Below are 25,910 nucleotides of genomic sequence, written 5' to 3' on the forward strand. Positions count from 1 at the left end.
CTATTTCCAACTTTCCTCAGTTTTCCTACATTTCACTTCTCATTTTCCTCCAACCAGAGCCACTATCTAAGGATCAAATGCCCCAAATCCACTGTGATCTGGGCCTCCCTCCTTGTGAAACTGTTCTCCCCTTTTCCCAGAGACTCCAGGTCCCTCTGAAATCTCCCATTCCCTTCCTTCCTCAAAATAAAACTAACCCATAACCTCCAGAGAGTACAGTGAGTGAGGATAAACCAAATACAGAGCCCTCCTCCATTCCCACGAAGATTAATAAGGTCACCAAGATCAGATGCATCTGAAGAGTATAAAAATGACAGGCCCTGCTCCCAAAACCTGGACACTGGCAGCTAAGATCTGACCAGAGATGACCCAGGACAGGATGTTTGTGTGTGGCAATGACTCTTCTCCAACCAAATGAGGCTTAAAGTGACTGCATGTGTCATGGTTATCAGATGGTTAAGCTGTGTGATTATGGCATAATAAGCCAATTTTTACAAAAACAACCTCTACTGGTATAGATAGTGCTTTATTGTTTACATGTTCTCTCATTTAATCCTCGCAGCAACCCTGAGGTAGGTATTATTATCCCCACTTTACAGATGAGTAAGCCATTGTTTCAAGGTTAGATTACTTGCTGAAGATCACACACTTATTTACGGCAAAGCCACCAATAATTACAACCCAAGGGGACTCTTGAGTGGTTCACAGGCTGCTGTCAAGGAAAGTAGAGCTGAAAACCTCAACTGGGAAAGGCTGGACCATTTACGAGAGTTCAGGGGGGTCCCTCGCCAGGGAGGAATGAGGCACATTCGCAGGCCAAGCCTGGAACCGAGCAGGAGAAGCCTAGAGCTTCTGGGAGTTGTGAAGCAAGAAGAGATCTTTACATTTGGTGAGAGTTGACGTGTCTTCAAATAGGCACAGGGCCCCCCTTCCAAGGAATGGAGCAACAAGAAGGTATCCAGCAGCTGCCAGTCCAGAGGCTAGCCACAGGGCAAGTGTGGCAGGGCAGGAAGAGCTGCCCCTGCTTGGCACTCCTTCAGCTTGGCCAACACGTGCTGACTTTCAGGAGGCGGTCCTTTACTTTTGTTAAGGCCTGAGAATCTGATGAGAGTCATAACCCCCTGCCCCCCGAGAGAAATAGAGACACGCATGTACAGACAGCATCTTGCATGTGGTTTGCGGGAGGCCATGAACTCAGGCGAAAGCCTGCTTCACAGCAAGGATGTCATGAGTAAAGTCACCGGAACAAACCTATCTTTGTGCAGCTTGTAGTTACCATGACTGTTCCCATTTTGCTATCCCCTGATATTTAGAATGTTGTGAAGTTTTAGCAGAAGTCATGGAGAGGGCTCTAGCCAGAGAAAGAGTAGCTGTGCATGGCAGTGGTGGCAGCCAGGAGGCAAAAGCAAAGAGAAAGATAGGGTCATATATACTATTCCACCCAGAAGATCACTTCAGGGGGTTTTGTCTGCTCAACAGAGGGGCTGAGAGAGGGGATGGAGACAGGGCAGTGATTTTCTCCTTTCAGAAAGGAGAGCCGTTCCCTCTGGCTACAGGCTCTAAAGTCCTATAGGCATTGCCCTTACTCCAACCTGACCCTCTCAACATCCCATGAATACACCTGAGCATTGGCCCAGTCATCCAGGCACATGGTAATCTATGAACACCCGTGTATTTACACATGCTCTTTCATGGAAGAAGGAAAACTGAGATGGGGTAGATCTCAGGACAGAGATTGCATGTTACAGTTTGGGGAGCATGCATTCCCCACAGAGAATCACATAAATTTCAAGAATCAGCAAAAGGAGTCAGGGCACATGAGCCCCCAGACACTTCCACTGTTCCTCCTTCTGGCCAGGGCCCAACCCGAAAGCAAAGTCACAGCGATGTCCTGGGCCCCAGCCCCAAACTAACAAGCCCGAGAGAGTGGGCTGAAGTGGTCACAAGGTTTGAACGGGCAAGTGCAGGAAAAGTCCTGATTCACTGTGAGAGCAGTTCTGATCTCTCAGGGGAATCAGGCAAAGGCCTGGCCCTGAACCGGTCCAGGCCCAGAGAGAGCAGACAGGGAAGTCGAAGTGACCATTCAAAGGACAAAGAAAACTCAGAGGCCACGGTGACATTCCAAGCCCACGGACCCCCCAGCGTCCCAGTGGTCATTCCATCCAGGGGTCTCTCATGCACTGGTGCTTATTTGCCCAGCCCTAGATGGATGTCTCTGTGCTGGTGGTTCTTTGCCTGGCCCTAGATGGATGTCTCATCACAGGTGGCTAGAGGAGCCCCTGTTAGCCGAACGTGGGCTGGACTTGGGCAAGGATCAAGTAGAAAGGGTGGAGGGAAGCCACCGAAGCCACTGCCCCTCTTGGCCAGAGCCAGGGGCAGCCGCTCGTCTTCAGGAGAGGGAGAGGGAGGGTCCTGGCTGTAGCTCGTGGTACCAGACGCTGGGACCCCCAGGTCCAAGCCCACCTTGTCTCTAGCCAGAAGTTCCCTCTGTCGCTGTCGCTGCTGATGCCGGCCAATCAGGAGGAGAGTCAGGGATGCTGCAAGAACTCCCAGGAAGAAGCCTGCTAGTCCAGCCCCTATAGTGTGAGCCTGGCTCAAGGGGCCCCTCGAGGTGCCCGACACCAGGCTGTAAGCAGCCACCACACGGGCTGCCCCACCCTCCTGACACTCACAGGCATAAGCACCCATGGCCTCTGGGGATATCACCACTTCCAGCCCCTCCTGCGGGCGGGTGAGTGCAGTCACTCCGCTGGGCTGGTGCCACACGCAGGATGCCCAGGCTGAGCTCGGGGAACACGGCAAGACCACATGTGCAGCTGCAGCCACAGGAACTTCAAACACCACCGGGTGTTCTGGAGAGAAAGCAAAGGCACAAAAGATGGTGAAGCTAGAGGTTCGGGGTGACAGAAATGTGGGGTGATATGAGAAGGGGCCACGGTGGACAAAGCCAAAAAGTGGATTCCCATATCTTCCAGGATATAAGTTTTAAAGTAGGTCCAAAAAGGACAACTTTCTAGGCCCTTTCCAGCCACTCCACCCATATTTCCCTAAACCATACAGACCTCCAGGCTCTTCAGGACACAAAGAAGAGACATCCGCTGACTCTATGTCTTGAACCAGCCTATAAAGAAGAGAACACTTGATAAATCCAGTGTCAACACCCCCTCTACCCTCCTCAGTACCACTGAACGTTCACTTGCCAATTGCACCTCCCATCATCTCATAAATCACCTCTAGAATTATCAGTCAACACTCTCTTCATCTCTAAATTTTTCCCCAATACCTTTTATATGCATGACATTTACCACGTCAAATTCTACAAATATTTCTGGTAGTCGACCGAGAATTAAATCTACACTAGGTCTGTCAGAAAGACATTTGGTGGGGTACTTTAAAAGAAACACAGGAGCCTTCCAAGAAGTACAGCTGGTTGTCCACGACCTCAAGATTTCTCTGGAAATCTCTAGTAAAAGATTTTTCTGTTAAGAGAAAAGCTTCTTTTCTATCACAGTTAATCAAAATCCTGTTAGGGTCAGTGAGATGACTTTCTATTTCATAAAATAGCTCAGCTAAAGGCACATTGTGGTTGTCACCTGCGCTCGGTACTGAATACAATGGGAATGAAATCACCTTGTAAGTGCATAAAAGTGTAAAGAGAAGGATTAAACCCAGGGGGACATCAGCATTCAGAAACTAGATGGAAAAAGAACCAGTAAGAAGATCACCAGCCCAGGTGGGATGCATGAGACAAGTGCTCGGGCCTGGTGCACTGGGAAGACCCAGAGGGATCGGGTGGAGAGGGAGGTGGGAGTGGGGATCGGGATGGGGAATACGTGTAACTCTATGGCTGATTCATGTCAATGTATGACAAAACCCACTGAAATGTTGTGAAGTAATTAGCCTCCAACTAATAAAAATAAATGGGAAAAAAAAAAAGAACCAGTAAGAGAGAGATCTAGATAGGTGAGAGAGGTAGGAAGGAAAACCAGGAGAATGCAGAATCATAGAAGGCAACAAGATGAAGTTTTTCAAGGGAGGAAGGAGGGAGCGAAACACTTCTAAGAGCACTTGTAAAATGAAAACTGAGAAGCACATGGCAACATGCAAGTCAACCACAGTCAGGGCAGGTCCAGCAGGGATGAGGACAGACAGATGAGTTAGTATGGACTGACAGATGGACACACAAGTGATACTAGCACACACACACACACACACACACACACACAGGGCAACATTAACCCATGAGAAATAGACTCAGACAGATGGCTGGGCCAGAGCTCGGGGACATCAGGCAACGTAACAGTGCAGCCACGCTCACCCTCCATGCTCTCCAGGGTGGGCCACACACGCAGCTAGCCGAACGCTCCAGGCACAGGCAGGGTCTCGGGCCAGAATGCACTCTGAGCAGCTCTCCAGACGGCCACAGTTGGTTGTATTCACTTGTGTCACCTCAGTACGGGAGCCAACCAGAAGCCAGTTCTACAGAAAGGGAACGAGGAAGAACAACGTGCTAGACCTCCCAGACCTCAGGGTCACCAACTGTCTCCGGATTCAGACATGGATTCCCACCAGCCTTGCCAACATCTACAACTCACTTGATATAACTTCATATTCTCAACTGGCTGAGGCTCTGGGAATAAGGCCAGATCCTCAAGGACACTGAGCTGGGCTCCAATCCGCACGGCTCGATGGAGGTGTCCGTCCTCTAGGAAGCAGGCAAGGGGCGAGACATCGTAACGTAACTGTACCTGGGCCCGGGACCCTGATTACCTGTATGCAGGGGACCCTCTCTGCGGCCACAGCCTGTGTGCGCTGGATGGGCAACTTGCTTGGCTATTAAACATACCTGTCCCCAGATAGACCACATCATACTCTTTCCCTGAGACGCTGGGCACCCTGTGGGCCACAACTCTGACATAGGCTGTATCTGTTGTGACCAGGAGGGGGCGGCCATCAGCTGGAAACACGGGCTTGTCCATGAGTGGGTGGTCCCGGATGAAGGTGAGCACACGGTCAGGCAGGAAGAGGGAGGAGCCAAACTGCTGGAGCTTCATGTTGTTGGTGATGCACTAGAGGAAACACAGAATGAGTGACAAAGCTTCGCAGGGGCCAGGAAGTGTCTGTGATGCCTAGCTGGACTCTTGTCCTAGGGCGGCAATTCAGTTCTTCACTGCCCCAGGCCCCCTCACCTCTCCAGGCCTGGGCTGGGGTACGTCATTGTCCATGACAGGCAGTCCCCTGTTGCAGTCATGTTTCAGCTCTCTGAAGGGGCCATTCAGCACAGTCCGAATATCTTGGGGTCGGAAGGAACAGACAGCAGAGATGGCAGCCCCTTCCCTGGAAGAGTCATAGATGGGAGCCAGATATTTGGAGGGAACTGGGGGGAGGCAACTCAGCCCCTGTCAAATGAGATGACCTATGAGAAACTCAGAGGGAGCTATGCAGCCTGCCCCAGGGCAGAGGGAACGGGGTTCTAGGGAGAATCCACCCCACTCTGGAGGAGACCACACCGACACTGAACCAATCCCAAGTATCTTCCACCCTGTAACTCTCCATATCAGGACCCCCTCACCACTGGGAGGAAAAGACGCCGTAAAAGACAGGGGTCCCTGCTCCACGCTCAGGTCGAAGAATGGCCACGTCCTGCAGGACACTGGAGGCCCGGCCAAGCTCAGGCCCTGGACACAGCAGGTCAGCCTTTAGAAAGGTCGTCCATCTCTGCTGGAGGGTCTTCCGGCCCCCAAGATCGCCCTGGGATGACAAGCATGTAGGAAGTTCTCTTTACAAGACCAGCATTAGGGAAGGACCACGGAGACCAACACACATTCCCCCCAAGACACAGTCAAGATCCACAGAAATGCAAGGAGAGAGATACAAGTAACTGGGGAGGACACAGATATGGGGTGGGCGGGGTCACAATAATGAGGCTGACTAAGTTCTCTGTGCACTTGTGGAGTTCTGCACTACGTGCTTGACATAAGTTGCTTCATTTAGTCCTCAGAACAGTAGCTATTCCTGCCCAGAGTTACCCAGGCAGTGAGCAGTGTAGCAAGGACTGGAACCCAGGTCTGTTTGTCAACAGCTCCTGCCTTTAACCTCCACACTGCAGCGTCACACGGGGTAATAACGGGGTGAAAGAGGCCAGAGCCCTTTCTCCCACATTCCTCAAGCTGCCAGAAAAGCAGTTAAGGCCCAGCAGAAAAAGAGATGGAAGAGAGACACAAAGACAGAGGCCAGAGGAAAAGACAGGAGAATAAGCAGAGCAGAAAACTGGGATCAGGGTCTCACCGCACACACACGAGCCACCCTCGGGACTTTAACGCGTTCGTATGAATCAAACGCGCGGGCGATCTCCGTAAAGAAGAAGTAGATCTCGTCGTCTCCATCTTCATCCCCCCATTCGGCTGGGCGCAAGGCCATGGCTGCAACAAAGGCTGGGGCTGGGGAGACCGGCGACTTCAGATCACACAGACAGAGCCCGGGGCCGCCCAGCCTCCCCCGACTCTGTCCCCGGAGCAGCCCCCCTCTGCCCACCGTTAAGCCAGGATGGCAAGGTCTCTGTCCGAATCCAGTCCTCAGTGCGACCCACAGCCCGAGAGATAATCGGCTCCGTCCCCAGGTAGTTTTTCACGGTGGCAGCGTAGAGGACGCCCCCTGCAGCGTGACAGGGAGAAGATGGGCTGTCAGACTCACTGAGGAAGCCTTCAGAGAGGCTCACAGGGGCAGAGCAGGGAGTAAAAGCAGGGGCAAGAACCCTCAAGGGCTGAGCACCCATGTGCCGGGCACTGCTAAGCACAGGGGGCATTATCTCACTTAAAATAAACAGGAACAGAGTGTTCTAGGGCAGTAACAGGAACCAGGGTTAAGGGGGAAATGCTGGAATGTTCACGTAGAAGAACGAAGAATAAAAGCTATCCCTGTGGAAATCGAGACTTTGTGTTGGCCTGTTTCTTGTTGTTGTCATGTTTAATGACTTTTATGTTCTGCAATATGCTAATTACATGATAACTATCCGGGAAGAGGTCTGTTCTGCTGCATGTTCCCATCTTGCTGAAGCTCTCCCACTATGGTGAATGTCTGAAGGAACTTGTGTTCTTTCTGAGCATTAGTGGCGAACGCTGCCCTGGAACAAATCAGGACTTGAGGGTATGCTAGCATCATTTAGGGAACTGATCAAAATGCAGGTTCCTAAACCTGGGGCCCACAATCCGCACTCAGTAGAGTCGGGGGTTGGCCCAAGAACTACATCTCAAACAAGCCAAGTTACTACAGTGTGGGCGACTCAAGACCTCACTTTGAAAAACACCAACCCAACGGGTTTCTGGATGTTCACAGCCAGCCACAGGAATCAGATCCTCCCTCCTGGTTCAGTGGTGGAGCAGAAGTGCTCTAGCGATGGTGGGGATTGGAGAAGTGAGATTCTGCATTCTGGAAAGAAACGGAAGGTGCAGCTCTGTGGGCTGAATATAAGAACTATAGCCACTCTGAGCAACACTGCCAAAGGCTTGGACAAGAGTGGAGAAAATGACTTAGGGGACGAAAGAAGGTCACAAAGCCCCTGCTGGAGTTTTGAGTATTACAGGGACTCTGCAGAAAACAGAGAAGCATTCCTTCACCACCTAACTATGTGAGAGGCACTGCGCTGGGTGCTAAGAACATCACTGCTCCCCCAAGAATTCCCAGTTGAGTCTAGAAGACAAATGTAACCAGATACCAGGAGGCGTGAACTCCTAGATGTGTGTGGGAGCACAGGAGGACCCAGCCACATCTAACTAGAACAGCATCTCAAGAGGTCATGCGTGAGCTGGCTCTGAAGAATGAGCAATTTGCCAGGTAGAAGGGCTCCAGGGAGAAGACAGGCAAGTGGGGAAGGGGGAGCCATGTCTGGGGATGTGGGACACCCCCTGTGGCTGAAGCTCCCACAGGGCACGGGGCAAGCATGCAGAGATCGCTAGAGGTGCAGTGACAGGCACTCAGTTCTGATGAATCTTCTCTGTATCACCAGGAAAATGTGGACTTTATCCTAAAGGTGAAGGCAAAACCGCAGAGATTTTTTTGAGGAGTGACATAATTAGTTTTGTTTTTTAGGAAGACAATGCCAATTAAAAGGGCCTTCTCACAGTAGAAACTAATAAAAATTGTAAAGCAACTACACACAAATAAAAATTAATTGAGGAATTCCCTGGTGGTCCAGTGGTTAAGAATCTGCCTGCCAATGCAGGGGACACGAGTGCTATCCCTGGTCTGGAAAGATTCCACATACCGCCACTTGCTGCCACTAAAGTCACCACAACTCATGTCTGCGCACAGCAAGGAAAACCCAGAGCAGCCATTAAATAATCAATTAGTTTTTTAAAAGGACCTTCATACAGGCCTGGCAAGAATGAAGAAGGACTAAGGCACAGCAGAGGAAAGAGGCTGGATTTGGGAGGTATTTCTGAGGTACAGCCCACTAACAAAATTTGAACATCGAGTATGAGATGTGAAAGAATGTAGTAAGACAATGTCTCTAAGGTTTCCACCTATAAGATGGACAATAGGAGGTGGTGATATTATGATGGAAGGCTCATAAAGGAGGTGGCCTGAGAGGAGGCAATTTCAGTTTTTGGATGCACTAAGGGTGAAATGCCTTCGGGACATCTGGTTGAAGTCACTGGAAGGCAATCGAACAGAAGGGTGTGGACAATAGGGCCAGAGTCAGGCAACCTGGGAGTCAGGTTTAGGTTACTACTGAACCTAAAAGCCAGGGGAAAAAGGGAGAAGAGAACCCTGGGGCACTGCCATTTGAGAGCAATTGAGAAGATCATGTCAAGGAGGCTAGAGAAGCAAGCAAGGCTGGAGTGCTGGAGGCTGGTGTCCAGAAACCCCAGCAAGAGCCACGGGGTCCTGCACGCTGAGGGAGGCAGCAGAGAGCAGGGCCACCCTGGGGGAAGCACTGCATCCCGGGCTCACAGATGGTCTTGTGACGCTGCATGTCTCAGGCACTGAAATGATAACCACTAAACTTAAAAACACTTGATGCAGGGCCAAAGAAAAGGGGGGGGGGGAGGATCAGGAGGTGGGAGGAGAGACTACACTATCACTCAACCGTGTGAAAGGAATCCAAGCATTTTAGAGTCAGGAAGGGTTGGGTTTGGACTCTGAATACTTATTAGTAGTATGATCTTAGGCAAATTACCCTTCCTAAGCCTCAGGTTCCTCAAATGTAGAGTGTGGATAATACCGCCTCCCACTCAGAGCAGTTAGACAAAGTAAAAATAAAGTGTCAGTCGCTCAGTCGTGTCCAATTCTCTGCAAGCCCATGGACTGTAGCCCACCAGGCTCCACTGTCTGTGGAATTCTCCAGGCAAGAATGCTGGAGTAGGTTGCCAGTCCCTTCTCCAGGTGATCTTCCAGACCCAGGGTTAGAACCCGGGTCTCCTGCATCGTAGGCAGATTCTTTACCATCTGAGCCACCAGGGAAGTCCTACTCAGAGCAGTGCTAAAGGTTAAGTGAGATAAACAGAGAAACCCAGGTGAGGCCTGGCGCACGGCTGGCATTCACCATGTGTTAGGTCCAGCACCTTACGAACCTTGGAGGACCATATGCTTGCCTTATTGCCAAAAGGCAGGAGGCCACAAATATATGGCATCCCACATAAAATGGCATCCCATTTCCTTCCAGAGTGTTTCAGAAGGGAGAAAATAAGATTTGGGGCATAGGCTCTGGCAGTTAAGGAGCAGCAAATAAAAAAATCTTCAGTAGTTCCGGGGGGTTAGGGGTAGGGGAGAAGTTGATACAGAAGCCAGAATTGGAATGAAAATTTTTCTAAAAGCATTATATACGAAACATTTTAAAGCCAAAATTCTGACAGAAGCTGTGTCATGGATACCATGAGAATGGGGGAGATGTGGTGAAAGAGATAGTTATAAATATCTTGGAAGCATAACTTGATGTGTCTGAGGGAGAATAGTCAAAAATATTGTGGAGACAGTCATGGACCACAGACAACCATCCAAGGACCCAACGGTGGACAGAGGTAAAGTCCCAAGACTTTATAAGGGATCAGTGGGGGCAGTCAGCAACTCTGGAGCCTAGAACTGCTAACAGCACATTCACTCAGAGTGGAAGAACGGGGGGCCACAGAGGGGCCGCAGGCGGGGTCAGACACTTTGGGAGGGAGCAGCAGGGCCTCAGGCATTCTAAGAACACCAAGGAGCTTACAACACAGACTTCACACACACACAGAGGGAAAGGAGACCAGCCATCACAGTCACGAGGGCAGCAGTCCACTGGAGTACAGAGTTCACACACCCTGAATTTTCCGGAACAGTCCATTTCAAATATTCTATTGTAGTGTTCATACAATAAAATATCCCTGTATGAGAAACTGTTTAGGAAATTATTACTGACTAGATCAGGCTAGTAAACATGAAAATATACATGTACTATATTGGCAAAAGATGATAAATCAAAGACAGTGATGCCCAAAGTGCTGAATTCAGTGAACAAGGTAGTTGGAAAAAAACACCAGGTGTAATTCAACCTTATTAAAAAAAAAATCTAAAAAAAATAAAAATAAAAAAAATAAAAAAAAATCTATATATATCTATATATATACACATATCTTTAGTTGCAGGAAAGATTGAAGGAGTTACAACTATACAGTGTTACTGATGCTTGTTAATGAAATAACAAATAATCTTTATTTTCTCCTCTCTATTGTTTTGTATTCACTGAATGTTTTTTGTAGTTAGCATCTTTTATCTTTATAAACCTCCCCCCAAATTAAGATACTGCCATTTTGGAACTATGAGGGAAAAAAGATTGAAAGCCACAAAGATGAAGAATCACAGCATAAGAAAGGTGACAATTATGTGCAGAAATAGATCTCTACTTGCTCAGGTGTAAAGTCTGTGAACATAGACCTCCCAGATATGTTAATAACTCAACATGGACAGACTAGGATACAAGCCATGGCAGTGAATATTTCACTATACTCTCGAGGGGTTCAAATTTTAACTCTGGTACCAAAATGCTCACTTTTAAAGAAGGTTTATAATAAGAATTATCACTCATTGGCTTTAAACATATCTTATCCTGCCTTCTTCCTCTCTCTTTTCTTCTCATGGTCAGAGCTTTGCAGGGTAGACAGCTGTTGTGTGTGTGTGTGTGTGTGCACGTGTGTGTGTGTGCGCGCGCATATGTGTGTGTGCATGCACACACGTGTGTGTGTGTGTGTGTGTGTGTGTGCACGCACACATGCTTAGTGGCTTCAGTCATGTCCGACTCTGTGCAACCCTATGGACTGTAGCCTGACAAGCTCCTCTGTCCCTGGGATTCTCCAGGCGAGAATACTGGAGTGGGTTGCCATGTCCTCCTCTAGGGGATCTTCCCGACCCAGGGACTGAACCAGCATCCCTTACGTATCCTGCATTGGCAGGTGAGTTCTTTACCACTAGCACCACCTGGGAAGCCCAGCATAGACTGCTACTGACCTAATATTCTCTATTTCCTTATCTAAGGATTATGCCAGCTGGATACTTTTTTAAAAGTCTATTATCAGGACATAATTATAGATCACTGGAGATGCAGTTTTTACCCTACCTTTTCCTCTGCTGGCCATATAGGATTTCTCTAACTATCTTGTTTTGGTGTGTGAATGCTAGTCTCAGGGTACACACACTCATGGATTTAAGAGATAACTGTGACCCCAAAATGCAGGCAGCACCCAGTGCATCTGGAACACATACAGGGCTCCTTGACTGATGCAGTAATCAAAAGATGCAATGAGACCAAAAGGAGACAAGAAAAACATGAGATGGGTTCCCAAGAGAAAACAAAAGCTCCCTTCTGCTCTTCTTTGTGAGAGCCCTATTTATTACTGTATGTGATAGGAAGGGCCGAAGATGACAAATCACGTTCTCCAGCTTAGGTACCTTGGTGGGTAATGGCACTGTGCACTCACAGAAGGGGACACTGGTGGAGAAGGCCTGGGGGAGGTGAGGGAAGATGATGAGCTCCGTTTGGGACATGCTGATTCTGAGATTCCTGTGGGACGTCTAAGTGGAGCTGTCTGGAAGGTAGCTGGATGTGTGGTCCGTAGCTCCAGATAGGGTATGGGAGGCATCAGAATTTGGTGGAAACAGAATCCGTAGGGCTGGCTGAGATCACAATCACAGAGAATACAAGAGAAGAGGATCTTGGGAACCCCAATATTTAAAGGATGAACAGAAGATAGACCCTGCAAAGAAGACTGAGAAGGAATTGCTGATGATCTTAGGCTAATGTGAACATTACTGTCAAAATATTTGCATTTTTCAAAATTGGAATAGTGCAATTAGAGATACTGAGATCTTTTTTTTTTTAATTTTATCTCAGTGCAGTGCAGATAAATGTCAAATTTGAAGATAAGAGTTCTGAGACTTTTCCCTAAAGAAATACAAGTACCAATAAACACATGAAAAGCTCTCCGATCTAACAGAAATGCTAATCAAAAACATCAAACTGAACTCTGGAGAAAGTCACTGCTTTATGCTTATTAACTATATTTTTGGTTATAGCTAACAGTGTAAAGAAACAGCCCCTCTCATCACTGCTGGTGGGACTAACTGAAGAGCAAATGTGGCCAAATCCATCAAGCACTATAAAAATTTTTTATATCCTTTGGCCCAGCAATCCTACTTTTTGGATTGACTAATGCAATTAATTGCTATTGTTTAGTTGCCAAGTCATGTCTGACTCTTTTGTGACCCCATAGATTGTACCCACCAACCTCCTCTGTCCATGGGATTTCCCAGGCAAGGATACTGGAGTGGGTTGCCATTTCCTTCTCCAGGAGATCTTCCTGATTCAGGGATCAAACTCATGTCTCCTGCATTAACAGGTGGGTTCTTTACCACTGAGCCACCTGGCAAGCCATGTAATTAATTAGATTCATGTAAAGGATTTACATAAAAATTTATATAAAAGGATTCCTTACACAGCATCATTTATAAAAGCAATAATTTATTTTAAAATCTGAATGTATAATTATGTAGTAATAAATAATTGTACTTTCTATATTCATAGGATGAAAAAGTATGCAATCACTAAAAAAATCAAATTTTGAATAATTAAACAAATTCTATGATGATAAAATGCTCAGCATACAATACTAAGTGAAATATACATAATTCCAATTTATTATAAATGTACACATATTATATTTATAATACGTGTAAACACAGAGAATAAAAGAAAATACTCCAAAATAATAATAGTGGTTACCTGGTGATGACTGAATTACAATAAGCTTTTTACTTTCTTCTTTATACACTTCTGTATTTTCTCAATTTCCCACAATGCATGTTGCAATTTTTATAATTTAAAATAAGAAATGCTCCTGCCATTATATTCTATTATTTTCATTACTAAGAACTTTTACTTTTCTTTCAAAATACCTCGATTATCCTTAAAGACATTTGTATGACTCCTAACTGGAAATTTTGGTTCTAATTCTTAACGAATGTTACTGTTATCTTCTATACTGCTATTTAATATTTTCAAAACAGAGGGACAGTAGGACACAATAGATCAATATTAAAAGTTCCAACTAAATATTGGCATTATGTCAGACCAAGAAAAAAATCAAATTATAGCCCTATAAAGAACTTCAGAGGAAAATATTTAATTTGTATATAGCTTTTAAGACTCTTCTTGTAAAGTCATGCATAAAAGTTCAATACTAGATCTTACACCCAATTTTTGCTATTCATAAAATACTGTGCAATATTTAAATTAACATTTAAATTGTCCACACTACGGATGATATGTATAAAATAGATAACTAACGAGAACATGCTATACGGAAGAGGGGGCTCTACTTAAGCCTCTGTGTGACCTGGATGGAAGGCGGTCCAAGAGGGAGCAGATACACGCATGTCTACGGCCGATTCATTTCACCTACAGCAGAAACTAGCACAACACTGTAAATCAACTACACTTCAATAAAAATCAACTTCAGCAAAAAACAACTAATACAACGCCTTCCTGCTCTGCCCCATACACTAGCCATCAGGCCAGGGACCTAGCAGAGTTTTGAAGGTTATATTCCCATCTCAATGCGGAAACTCCAAGCAAATGTGCTTGTTTATTTTGAAGAAATAGTTTTCATAGTTAAAAGTTTTAATTGTCTGATATTTTATAATAAAGTTTGCAGCAACTTTAGTGAAGAAAGAAAAACCAGTATGATGAATGATGAAGTCAACTCATTAGCTAGTTGGGGAAAATCAATTTTGATTTCCTTCTCATGCCATTTGAAAAATAAATTTCCAGTAGATTAGAGTTAAAATATTTGGGAAAAAATTTGAGAAGAAAATTTTACCTCCTCTCTAATTGAAGAAGGGTTTAGCTTAAAATACATAATCACAAAAGAAAAGATGTAGATTGGAATACTAACATCTTACCTGAAAATTGGCCCAAGAACATGAGCAGAGGATTGACCAAAGAAGAAATAAAAGTAAGTACTAAAACATGAAAAATGTTTAACTTCACTAATGTTAACTAATGTTTAACTAATATTTGAAGAGATACAAATCAAAGCAAGGTGCCATTTCTGGCCTCAAATCAGCAAAAAAAGAAGAAGTTTAATAATAACAAAATAGTACAGTGAAATTTATGTGAGAAAAAAACTCATTTACTGCTGATTTGGGGTGTAAATTGGTATACCCTTTCTAAAAACTCAATTAGCAACAAATAATGAGCTGTAAAATATTCACACCCTTTAATATAGCAATCCATTTATAGGAGTCTTAAAGAGACGATCTAAAATGAGGATAAAATTTTACATGCAAAAAGGTTCATTACAGTGTTATAGTGGCGGTGGTTTTGTCGCTCAGTCGTGTCCAACTCTTTGTGACCCCATGGACTGTAGCCCGCCATGCTCCACTGTCCATGGGATTTCCCAGGCAAGAATACTGGAGTGGGTTGCCATTTCCTCCTCCAGGGCATCTTCCCCATCCAGGGATCAAACCCGGGTCTCCCACACTGCAGGCAAATTCTTTACCATCTGAGCCACCAGGGAAGCCCCTGGTGTTACAGACAAGTGTTATAGACAATAGTAAAAACTTTGAAGTGAACTAAATAAATTTGAGAATACGTTTATATAAATGATTTGGAATTGTTAAATCAGCATATGCTCACAGGCTGAGTAACATAATACCATTAAAATTTTTCTTCACAAAGAAATTTTAAATTATATAGAAATGCCTGTGCTATAAAGTCACGCGACAATATTCAAAGTTATGTCCGTGCAGCATGACATTTTAAAGTTTCATAATACACACACTCATAAAATTTCTACTAACCTGCTTGTCTTAAACTATCATGAGAAAAATGGTTGTGTTCTCACTGAATTTGCAGAGCGTATGTGGAGCGGTCTAACCTAATATACAGGCTATGTGGCATACAAACTGCTCGCTTTGTGGCTACCAAAGAATTAGTCATTCTCCAGAAAAGCTTTAGGCATAATCTGTGATAGAACCATTCAACACTTGAGCAACTGTATAGGTATAACTTGTTCAAAGGAAGTAACAGAAGAAATGTATTTAATAGTCATAACTGATTCTTCTGAGCAACAAAGGACTGGCCAGCAAAATATACACGCATGAGTATATATGCGTGTGGACATAAAAAGGCTAAAAGGAAATATCCTAAAATACTAGCGTGGTTTTCAGCATAGAAATACTCTAGAACTGTGTCACTATGGTAGTCACTAGGTATGAATGGCTTTTTACATTTAAATTGCAATTACATAGAATTTAATATTCTTCCCTTCAGTTGCACTAGTCACATTCCAAGGGCTCAACAGCCCATGTAGCCAGTGGCTACCGTATTAGGCAGCGAAGACACAGAACAATTCCATCATCATACAAAGTTCTTTTGAACTGTGCTGTTCTAAAAGATTTCTCATGGTCTTTATACTTTTTGCAAACTCATTATAATATGCATTGTAGTAGATTCCTCTTCTACTGAGGAAAAAAATGACTAAAAGAAATAAGGTTAACAAAGGAAACGTTGACCGTCTACTGTGAATAGCAGACACATTCTCTAGAGAAAAACAAGGGAAATGACAGTCTGTGGGGGAAAGCAGGGGGACACAAGCGATCTGGGAAGAACAGGAAAAGCCAGAAAGAGATGTGGGAATAATAGACATTCCAAGGAAAGGAAAGGAAGGACACAGAAACTCAAACAGCAGGGTGGGGAAGGAGGCGATTATAGCAAGAAGTCACAGGTTCTGGTCTCTCCCCACTCACCAGCCATTACAGCTGCTGACCGCTGAGCTGGCTCAAAAGGACATTTCCCCCGGCCACTCTCAAGTCTTTCAACCTGCTGGAAACTGGACACATCCTACAGACCAGAAGGGGGCAATTGGTTTAGAGGTCATGGGGAAGTTCATAGTGAGAATTACAAAGATGGTCAGATGAAGGAAAAACCCCATTCCCATTCATCTCTCACACCCCCACTACCATCCCTGTTTCCCAGTCTGCTATTCCCGATTCCACCACCCATTCCTGCATTTCCTATCTCTGCCATCCCTCTTTTCATCAGTTTACTCCTCTCCTTCAATTCCCATAGTACCTAACACCCACACGCTCTAATGAAGGAATACTAGGATGGCACTAGAAGACAACGAGAGACTGAAAGGTAAATCTCTCTGAAATGCTGCTGAACTGCCAGCTTGAGAACTGGCTGGAGAATGTGCTACAGGATAAGGAGAACCAGGGAAGAAAGCAGGCCTCCCAAGGGCGGGAGCCCTTAAGAAGGATAAAGAAAAGTACAGGTTGGTATAGGACCATCAGAAGCCCGGGGGCCTACAGAGAAGGGCCATCCTTCCCCTAATCCCACCCAACAAATAACAGACAGAACCAGAATCAAGGATACATAGGAGGGAAGGGAATCTGCAAAGTCAATGAAGACCTGAAGCTCAGGTCAGAACCTGAAGATCTGGTGAGTAAGTGTCTTCCTCATCCAGGGATTCCAGAGAGACTGACCTGGGTTGGGGGGTTTCGGGCGAGGGTGAGAGGTCTAAGAGTTGCACAGAGTCAGTCAGACAGTACCTTAGCTGAGCACCCAGCACTAAGAGAGGCTTTAAGATAACATCTAAAAATGAAAATCAGGGGTGATTTCAACCTGGACTGGCAGGGAAGTTAAAAGTGGCCAGTCAGGAATCAGTTATGACATGAAGTGCCAGCATGATATATCTAGTTCACAAACTAGAATGGACATAGGATGTGGCTGGAGCCTAAATACTGTGATGATAGTGGCAGTAGCAACACAGATCTACGTCCCCTGAGCGTAAGTGTATCACTGGCCCATTCTGACTGCTCCTTTATTTGCTACACTTGGTAAACAGGGTTTTATTTGCTTGAGAGAGGCTTGAAGAAGGCCTGTTAAAATCAGATGTTATCTGATGCTCCCTCAAAGGGGACTACTGCTGTTTTTGTTTAGTCACTAGGTCATGTCTGACTCTTTGCAACCCTACGGACTGTAACCTGCCAGACTCTTCTGTCCGTGGGAAGACTGGGTCGAGAATCTTCTGGAATAGAGGACCCCACAGAAGCACAATCACCTATCCTGTGTGGCATTGGGCACATTGCAGCTTGAGGAGAAAGATGACAGTTCAATGAGAGATTACCAAGATGTTTAGGCTCTCTGAACATGGGGTTATTACCTGCTGCTATGGCCTGTCTTATTGCCTCCTTTTCTCCCTACTGCCTAGCCTTGCCCCTAATTTATTCTCCATACCCACCCCAGATTAATATTCCAAGACTATTAGTCACTGGCTTGATAAATGCTTGAGTCAGAGAAAGACAAAAAAAATGGCTCACCGTCGCCTCTTTTCCCAAACTACTACTTCTAATCAAACCTGGATCACCAGTTATTCCTAGAAAACAATTCCTAAAACTACACCCTTACACTTCACCAAGGACTTAAAAAGGATGAGCCTTTTCTCAGTTCTTATTCTCTTTGATCTTTTTGCACTATTGAATACTTTTGATTCACTCCCTTCCTTAAAATATTCTACTTCTTGACTACCTTGAAATTCTACCTCCTGGAGCCCCTCCTCCTACCTGTTGTCTATTTCCTTTGGTTGGTTCTTTTCTTTCTAAGCCTCTAATCATGTATCCTTAGTCATTCTCACATATATCTTCAAGATCTCATTAATTTTTCACATTTCTGCCCAGACTTTCTGTGAGAATCATTCCCCTAACTCTCTAAAGCTGGACTTACAAAGATGATCTATTAAAACTCAACATGTCAAAAACTCATCTTCTTCCAGTTTTCCCAAATGGCATCATTATAGTATCTAGGTTTACAGCCTTTGAGTAAGTGACCCTATTAACTATATAGGTTATGATTACTGTATGTTCAAAGTGACATTTAATTAGGGTCTGAAAGGATAAGACCACTCTACCACATTATCTGAATGTTGAGATTCTTCATTATATCATCATGTGTCAGTTGGCACAGTCTTATCAGCATCAGTTAAGATGAAGGCAAATCCCTCAAGTTGAAAGCCAGAGCTATGCAGGCAAGCTTTCATTAAGCTGTGGGGTTGGAACCCATCCTTTGACTTTGGCCAACAAGAGTGCAAGGCATATAAAGGACCTTTCCTAAAAGATTAGGGGTGAGGGATAGAGGGGAGGTGGTCCCTGTTACATGAAACAAATCAAATGTCACACAAGACTGAAGCCACCTAAGGTCTTCTTCTAGGGTGTAGGCTGGATTAGAAGGACAGGGTAGTGGAGATGAGACAGACAAACCCTGAGTTTGAATCTTGGCTCTGCCTTGGCCATCATCATCTCTTACTTTTACCTAACTTTTGGGAACTTCTGTTTCATTCATGTAAATTGGAAATAAATACTGTCGTGATGTGCTATCACTATCATAAGAAATAAATATCATGATATGGTGATAAGAATTAATCTCATCTGTAAATGTAAGTATCTAGCACCAAGCCTGAACGGAGTAGACACTCAGTTAAATTGGAATTCTTCTCACTGTTGTTGGTGCTGCTCTTTTAAGTCTAACATTTATCTTTGTTAATCACTGGAGCTCTCTCAACAAAACAAATTAAAATATTTTCCTCCAATGTCTAATGAGCTGTCACTGACGGGAAGCACTCCGCATTTTTAGAGCTGGCAGGTCCTATGCTTTCTTTTGTAATAACCTTCATTCTTCTGAGCAATCAACTCTGAGCAAGTTGTTATGTCTGGATCAGCTAGTCAAAGCTCTCAGATAATAGTTATACACAGTCTCAGAGTTATCCATCTGGGACACGAGAGGTTCAGCACTAAGGATAAGGCAAGAAATTGCTCAAGCAGATGGGGATTGCCAGGTAGCAGGGTAAGACAGGGAAAGGCAGAAGAAAGCATTCAAGGAGTCTAGAGAGCAGTCTCGGGATGCTTGAAGAGTTAGCACAGTTGCTAGTTGTAACTTATATTTTCCTATAAACAACTCTTGATTGAAGGATGGTCCTTCATTTCATGAGCTCGCTGGATAGGAGGGCTCAGAAAAAGAGCTGAAAGTCATAGGAGTGCAGACCACAGGCCCCTAGCTTCACTGTCGGTTGCTGATATTCCTCAAAAAAAAAAAAAAAATGGATAGGGGTCCAAGTCACACCAATCCTGACAGGTGTGTCCAGAACATTTTCTGTCTAGATACTTATCTAACAACCATTAAGGTCCCAGCTCAGAAAGTCAAAGAAGAACAGAAGGCCTGTGGAACCAGCTTGGAGTGACTGCACCATCTGTAAACCATGGCTCTGGTATTCAGATCCATGGGCTCCCTGATGCTATATATACTGGGAAAGGACAAATATGGCAACGGCAGTTCCACTGCTACTTTTGTGAGCTTCATGAGACTGAAGGGAAACTAGACTCTCAATGTTACCTGAAGGGATACAGAGACTGTCAACATTCTGAACTGGGAAACCTTCCCAGGATGGGAGAACTAGCCATACCTCAACAGGGAATCTATCACCAGCATGATGAAAATAACTCAACATAAGAAGACCAACTCCCTCTCGGGAGAGCTCAGAGGGACTGATGAAGGCATCAAATATATGCAATTAGAGCAATCTTAAGTCAAAAATACAAGGATGATGTTTAACAAAGGTTTCAAGGTATGTGCTGAGTAGACCCATGTGCCAAAGACTACTGAAGACCGCAGAAGAATCAAGTCAAGATCTACCATTAATGACCATGGTCAGGAAAGGGAACTGCTGCACTCCCTTTTGAGGCTTTTGACTCATTCCAGGGACTGATCACAAATGTATGCTGCCAGAATAACAGTAATCGACTACCAGGTAACTGATGGGAAAAGGTGAGGGGTCAGAAACATTAAAACCCTTCCTCAGATGTAACCAACCCCAGGGGCTTTTGAGGCCATGGCCAATCTACATATGACTAGGGGTATCCATGTCCCAGGCCTGCCTGGGTTTGAGTTTGGAGATGCCCAGGGCTTTAGCAGCAATGAAGAGGATTAAGAAGAAAATATTGTTGACAGAGTGCCCACCTTGAAGGCTAGATCCAGAGTATGAGGTCAACATGTACTACATTAGAGGGCAGTGACCTCAGAAGCCATGAGAGCGAAGAGTCACAGCCCACACAGAGAGAGGTTGACGGTGGAGGTGGGAGAAAGGGGTGAAAGTCAGTCACATGCTGTGTGAGGAAGACACAGGCACACACAGTGCTGTCTGAGGAGCGGACCCAGGTCACCTGGACAAAGCATGCACGGGGCAAGGAAACCAAGAATTGCTGGCCTCTGAAGTGCCTCCCCTCAGCCCAGCTGGCATCCTCACTTCCTGCGCCATCCCACTGCAGCCCCCTTTACGCTTCGTACTCCTCACCTTCTACAGACAGCCTCCCTCCCCCTCCCTTTCACACCCTCCTTCAGTGGACAAAGCCTCCACCCTATGAGGGCATCCTTCACCCACAATGTTTATCATGCACAAGGGTTGCCTTAAGCATGACCCCTGCCACAGTTGTTCACAGAAGACCCCTCCCGTCCGCCCACCCCTGTCACTCACAATAACCCCGCACTTCGGATCAAAAGCGAAGGTGCCACAAGTGAGGAGGTGAGAGGCATTGGCAATGGCGAGAATCTGGACAAAATTGTGACATTCATCCTAGGGGTCAGAGATGGTTAGAGAGAATCAGAAGCAGCAGGTACAAGGGAAGGTAGGGTTAGGACAGTTATATGCAGCTCTGGGTATGGTGTTAGAGTCCTCGCCTGGGTCCACTGGGATGCGAGCGTTATGGAGGGCTGACAGAGAGTCAGGACTGGGCCAAGGCCTCAGCTGACACTCAGAACAGGGCCTAGATTTATACCTACCTCCTTCTTGCCTTTCTTCCTACAGTTCTGTCTGTGGGCCTCAGGCACCATCCAGTCAATCTAGAAAGGAAGAGTGACCATTTCCCCCACATTCTCACCCAAATCCCTTCCAAGTCAGGGTAGGTGACACAATTCCACAACCTCCATCAACTTGGGAACAAAAGAGGCAGAACCCCCTCTCCCAACCACGGAGCACGGATTTTCATACTGGAGATCTCCTCCCATTAATGAGTGGTGAAATCTCAACCAACATTATTTTTAATGAAATAGAATACATCAGAACGTACCACATGTAGGAGAGTAAATATTGTTTCAAAAAAGTTTTCTTTCAGTACATACTTTGTGCACTGGGTCAAAATGTACCAGATATTTCTTACTAAGGGATGATCAAAAAAGTCTGAAAGCTATTTCCCTAGAGTAATGTGATGTTAATGATTCCTCTGCCCACTGCCACCTGAACCCTGGTCACTGTGACCTCCTCCACATCATCATGAACCTCCATTCTAGCCTCTGCAGTCGCCATGACCCCCCCAATTACCCTCAGCTGAAACAATGAAGTTGATGATCTACCCTTATTCTTTTTCACCCAGCATTCCCCCTCCTACCACAATACCCTCCCTCATATGCCATAAAACCAAGGATGCAATCACATGCTCTGGAATCTGAGGTCCTCCCCACTCTCATCTCTCACCCTTCGAGGTCTCTCCTCTGAAAAGGGCAGGGATACAGCGAAGATCGTGTCCCGGGCGCCGACATAAAGCATGTGAGAAGCAGGATCCACAAGCAGAACTGAATAATTGTATGTCTGAGGGATGGCGAAACGGGTGAGATAGGAGTCCGCCTCTAGCAGGAAGAGAGAGTAAGAGTGAAATGCGATTATCAGCCTCATTTCATAACAGTTAAGTCCACACGAGCAAAGTCAAAGGGGCCAATTTTTTCTTTCTTCCAAGAACCATTTATTTAGCAGCCTTAAGGGCAAAAACAAAGCCTTGACAGGCCAACCATCTAATTTCCCCAGGGACAGATAACTGATGAGGCAGAAAATAAAGTATGCTTTTTCTATAAAAATAAAACAGTTTATTAAAACAGCATAAATATTAAGTTGATTTAATATTGGGTTGGCCAAAAGTTCATTTGGGTTCCCATAAGCTGGTTATGAAAAAGCTGGTTTATTTCTATTCATAGCAACATGATACATAATTGAAAATACCCTTAGAAGGTATGGGTACTTTCCTCTCTAAATTTCCTTTTTTAAAAAAATTATTACTTAATTGTTGTTCAGTCGCTAAGTCGACTCTTTGCCACTGCATGGACTGCAGCACTCTAGGCCTCTCTGTCCCTCACCGTCTCCCGGAGTTCACCTAAGTTCCTGTCCATTGAATCAGTAATGCTATCCAACGATCTCATTCTCTACCGCCCTCTCCTCCTCCTCCTTCTTCTCTTGCCTTCAATCTTTCCCAGCATCAGTCTTTTCCAATGAGTCAGCTGTTCGCATCAGGTGTGAACTATTGTTACTTAATAGTAACTTCTCTTTACTTAGAAAGGAAATGTCTCACTCTTTTTACCAACACATTAGTAGACCATTTCCTCTCTCTCCCACCACCCTTGATCCCAACCTGATTCTACCCAAAGAAGTACACAGTAGCATGGATAAGAAGAGAATCTGCTTCAGAAATAGATTCTACCCACAGTTTCAGCCCAAGTTTAAATGTGGCTCTTTCACTTACCAGATGTCTGATCTTGAGTATGTTACCAGTCTGCTCTGAGCATCACTTTGCTAATCTGTAAACCCCACCATCCAGTGTTGTTGAGAATCAAATAAGATAACCTATGTGGAAGCATCTGACACATACTACGTATTTCACAAATTGTTCCTTTCTTCCACCCTTAAGCATGTGTTCTGTTTGGGCCAAATCTAAACACATATCAGCATTCAAAACTCTGAACTAGGACTGTCCTGGTGGTCCAGTGGATAAGAATCCACCTACCAATGCAGGAGACCCAAGTTTGATCCCTGGTCCAGGAAGATTCCACGTGCCATGGAGCAATGAAGCCCCATGCACAACTCCTGAAGCCCACAGGCCCTAGAGTCTGCGCTCCCCAACAAGAGAAGCCACCACAACGAGAAGACCACGCACTGCAACTAAGAATAACCCTTACTTGCTGCAACTCGCAAAAGCCCGCACACAGCAACAAAGACCCAGTGCAATCAAAAGATAAAGTAAATAATTAATTTTAAAACTCTGATCTATTTAAAGATTATAACAAATAAGTTAAGATGAGTTTACCTTCTTAGCTCAATCTCTGGCTCTGGGGACCTGAATTAATACAGCTCTGCTCTACCTGCTTCATCTGCTCAGCTATCTTCAAGACTGGCAGAATGGCCATGCGGTCTTATATGTGCTGACATATGGAGCCCCACCCACCCCATCCTCCCACACCCATACTCATATCTGTGCTGTATCCTGCCTACTATCCCATGCTTAGTATAAGCCCCAGATCACCCAACCAGCCTCATATCCCCAACTCTGCCTCAGCTTGTCATATAGACCTCTCTGGATTCCTGGATATGAACCCAACCTGGCAGCCTCAATGCCATGCTGTGGCTATTGCTCCAACAGAAACTGAAACCCAGGCTCTGATCACAACTTTTGTCTTCTGGATTCATAGCATCCCTATATGTCACTGGTCTGAAATTACAGAGTAATTTAGAAAACCCTATTACCCGGCTGTGAGTTTTCCCCAACAGGTTGTACTCTTGGTTTCACTGGTTCTGTCTGTACAAGGTGCTAACGCTCAGGGCCCACTGCTAAAAACACAAGGTTCATGGCTACACTCATGCCCAACTCAGCAAAGAGCCTTTAAAGTCTCTAAATCACTCCAATGACCACTTTTAACCTCATGGCATCTCTTCACATCTTTTGAAAGGACCTCTCCCTCCTTTTTTTCCTTCTCAAGATTTTAAAAGCCATTTAAACAGCATTTTAAATCAACTCCTTGAATCGTTTCCCAGCACTCAATGTAGGGAACGGATAGAGGAACACTGAGGAAATTAGGAGGGTTATGGTGGATCAGATAACGGGAGACTAGGAGTCGGCATCATAGATGAAAGGACTGGGAAGTGGGTTAAGGAAATTAGGGCCGTGAGTCGGACAAAGGGCTTGAAGGCGGTTAGAACTGAGGATAAGGGCGTGAACCTGAGAAGTGGGCAGATGTAAAGGCTAAGCTGGTAATCAGAAGGACGGGTGTTTGGAGGAGTATGAGAGATCGATGGGTTTGATAGCAAGATGGTCGTCAGGCTAGCATGACGGACACAAGTGCATGTGAGGGAAAAGGGGAATAAGGGAGACGAAACTTGGAAATGGACAGTCTCCGGCAACCCCCATTCCCCTCCCTGGGCCTCGGTGTCTGCGTCTACACTGCGAGAGGCGGCTGCAAAATAAGGGAGAGCGGGAGCCGCCTGGGCGTGTCGTCGGAGCCCAGTCGCCCGGGCGGGCGGAGCGGCACCACGTGGGGGTCCCGCCTGCCTTCGGGCGAGGCACGGGCAGCGAAGGAAGCCGTGGGCCGAGCTGTGGGGGCGCGGGGTGCGGCTGCCCGGGTGAGAAGGGCAAAAGTGGGTTTGGGTGCCTGCAGGCGGGATCCCGGCCGGGAGCCAAGGGCTAAGGGCGAGGACGCCCGCGCCTTACCGGAGATGGGAAGCGAGGTCCTGGGGACCGAATGTGGGACGCGGCCACACGCCGGGCCTCTCAGCAACGCCAGCAGCAACAGCAGAAACAAGGGCGAGGTCCCGGAGGGCCGCAGGCGCGGGAGGAGCCGCGCGACAGCGGCCGGCATTTTTGCCACCTCCTGGCCACCGGGGTGTGGCGCGCCCCGCAGCTTCGCTCGGCAGCTGAACAGCCACCAGCCTGGGCCCACTCGGTTCCCCTCTGTTCGGTTGGGCCTGCGGCTGCCGGTCACAAAGCAGCCTGGCTCCACCCCTTCAAGAAGAGACCAATGATTGGGCTAATTTTCTCCTCCCAAAGGGGTTGCGCGGAGGAGGCTGGACTAAGAGAAAAACCCAACCCAGACAGAGGGAGAGCTACACCCAGGGTTAGGTGGGAGGTCTACCTCCGAACTGGGCTGGACTTGTCATTTCCAGAAGGAAATGGCAACCCACTCCAGTATTCTTGCCTGGAGGATCCCATGGACAGAGGAGCCTGGTGGGCTACAGTCCACGGGGTTGCGAAGAGTCGGAAACGACTGAGCGACTTCACTTCACTTCTTGTCATTTCCAGGACCCCCAGTGACAGATTTGCAAGGGCTCTGCAACCTAGAAGAAACAGACAAATTCTTAGAAATGTACAATCTTCTAAGAGTAAACAGAAGAAATAGAAAACATGAACAGATGAAACAGATCAGTAATGAAACTGAATCAGTAATAAAACAACTCCTACAAAACAAAAGTCTAGGACCAAATGGTTTCATGCTACCAAACATTTAGAGAAGAGTTAACAGAAGTTTAGGACCAAATGACTTCACAGGAGAATCTACCAAACATTTAGAGAAGAGTTAA

General features: G+C 45.9%; 1 protein-coding gene across 3 annotated transcripts; it reads right to left on the reverse strand.

Annotated features, from left to right (window-relative positions):
* Positions 1–510: 510 nt before the first annotated feature.
* Positions 511–25,324, reverse strand: SEMA4F (ssemaphorin 4F). Of its 3 annotated transcripts, XM_043468084.1 has the most exons (14): positions 25,045–25,324; positions 22,050–22,201; positions 21,359–21,418; positions 21,054–21,152; positions 16,276–16,369; positions 6,535–6,654; positions 6,289–6,440; positions 5,573–5,751; positions 5,190–5,337; positions 4,847–5,069; positions 4,596–4,705; positions 4,319–4,479; positions 3,063–3,121; positions 511–2,852 (listed from the first exon to the last, which is right to left on the reverse strand). In XM_043468084.1, exons 1-14 carry the CDS (start codon positions 25,190–25,192, stop codon positions 2,242–2,244), a joined length of 2,316 nt encoding a protein of 771 aa, XP_043324019.1. In that variant the 5' UTR covers positions 25,193–25,324; the 3' UTR covers positions 511–2,241. The 3 variants fall into 3 exon arrangements, with proteins under 3 accessions (XP_043324019.1, XP_043324020.1, XP_043324021.1); XM_043468085.1 differs by lacking the exon at positions 21,054–21,152; XM_043468086.1 differs by lacking the exons at positions 16,276–16,369; positions 21,054–21,152; positions 21,359–21,418; positions 22,050–22,201.
* Positions 25,325–25,910: the final 586 nt, after the last annotated feature.

This window comes from Cervus canadensis, chromosome 5 (genome assembly GCF_019320065.1).
Source record: "Cervus canadensis isolate Bull #8, Minnesota chromosome 5, ASM1932006v1, whole genome shotgun sequence".
Classification (NCBI taxonomy): Eukaryota; Metazoa; Chordata; class Mammalia; order Artiodactyla; family Cervidae; genus Cervus; species Cervus canadensis.

Excerpts from the sequence above, each read along its gene's own strand:
- SEMA4F (XM_043468084.1), bottom strand. The coding sequence starts at position 25,192 with ATGCCGGCCGCTGTCGCGCGGCTCCTCCCGCGCCTGCGGCCCTCCGGG. Across the intron at positions 22,202-25,044 it reads GACCTCGCTTCCCATCTCCG|AGGCGGACTCCTATCTCACC; the intron begins GTAAGGCGCGGG and ends TCTTCCTGCTAG. Across the intron at positions 5,338-5,572 it reads GGCGTCTTTTCCTCCCAGTG|GGAAGGGGCTGCCATCTCTG; the intron begins GTGAGGGGGTCC and ends TGACTCTTCCAG.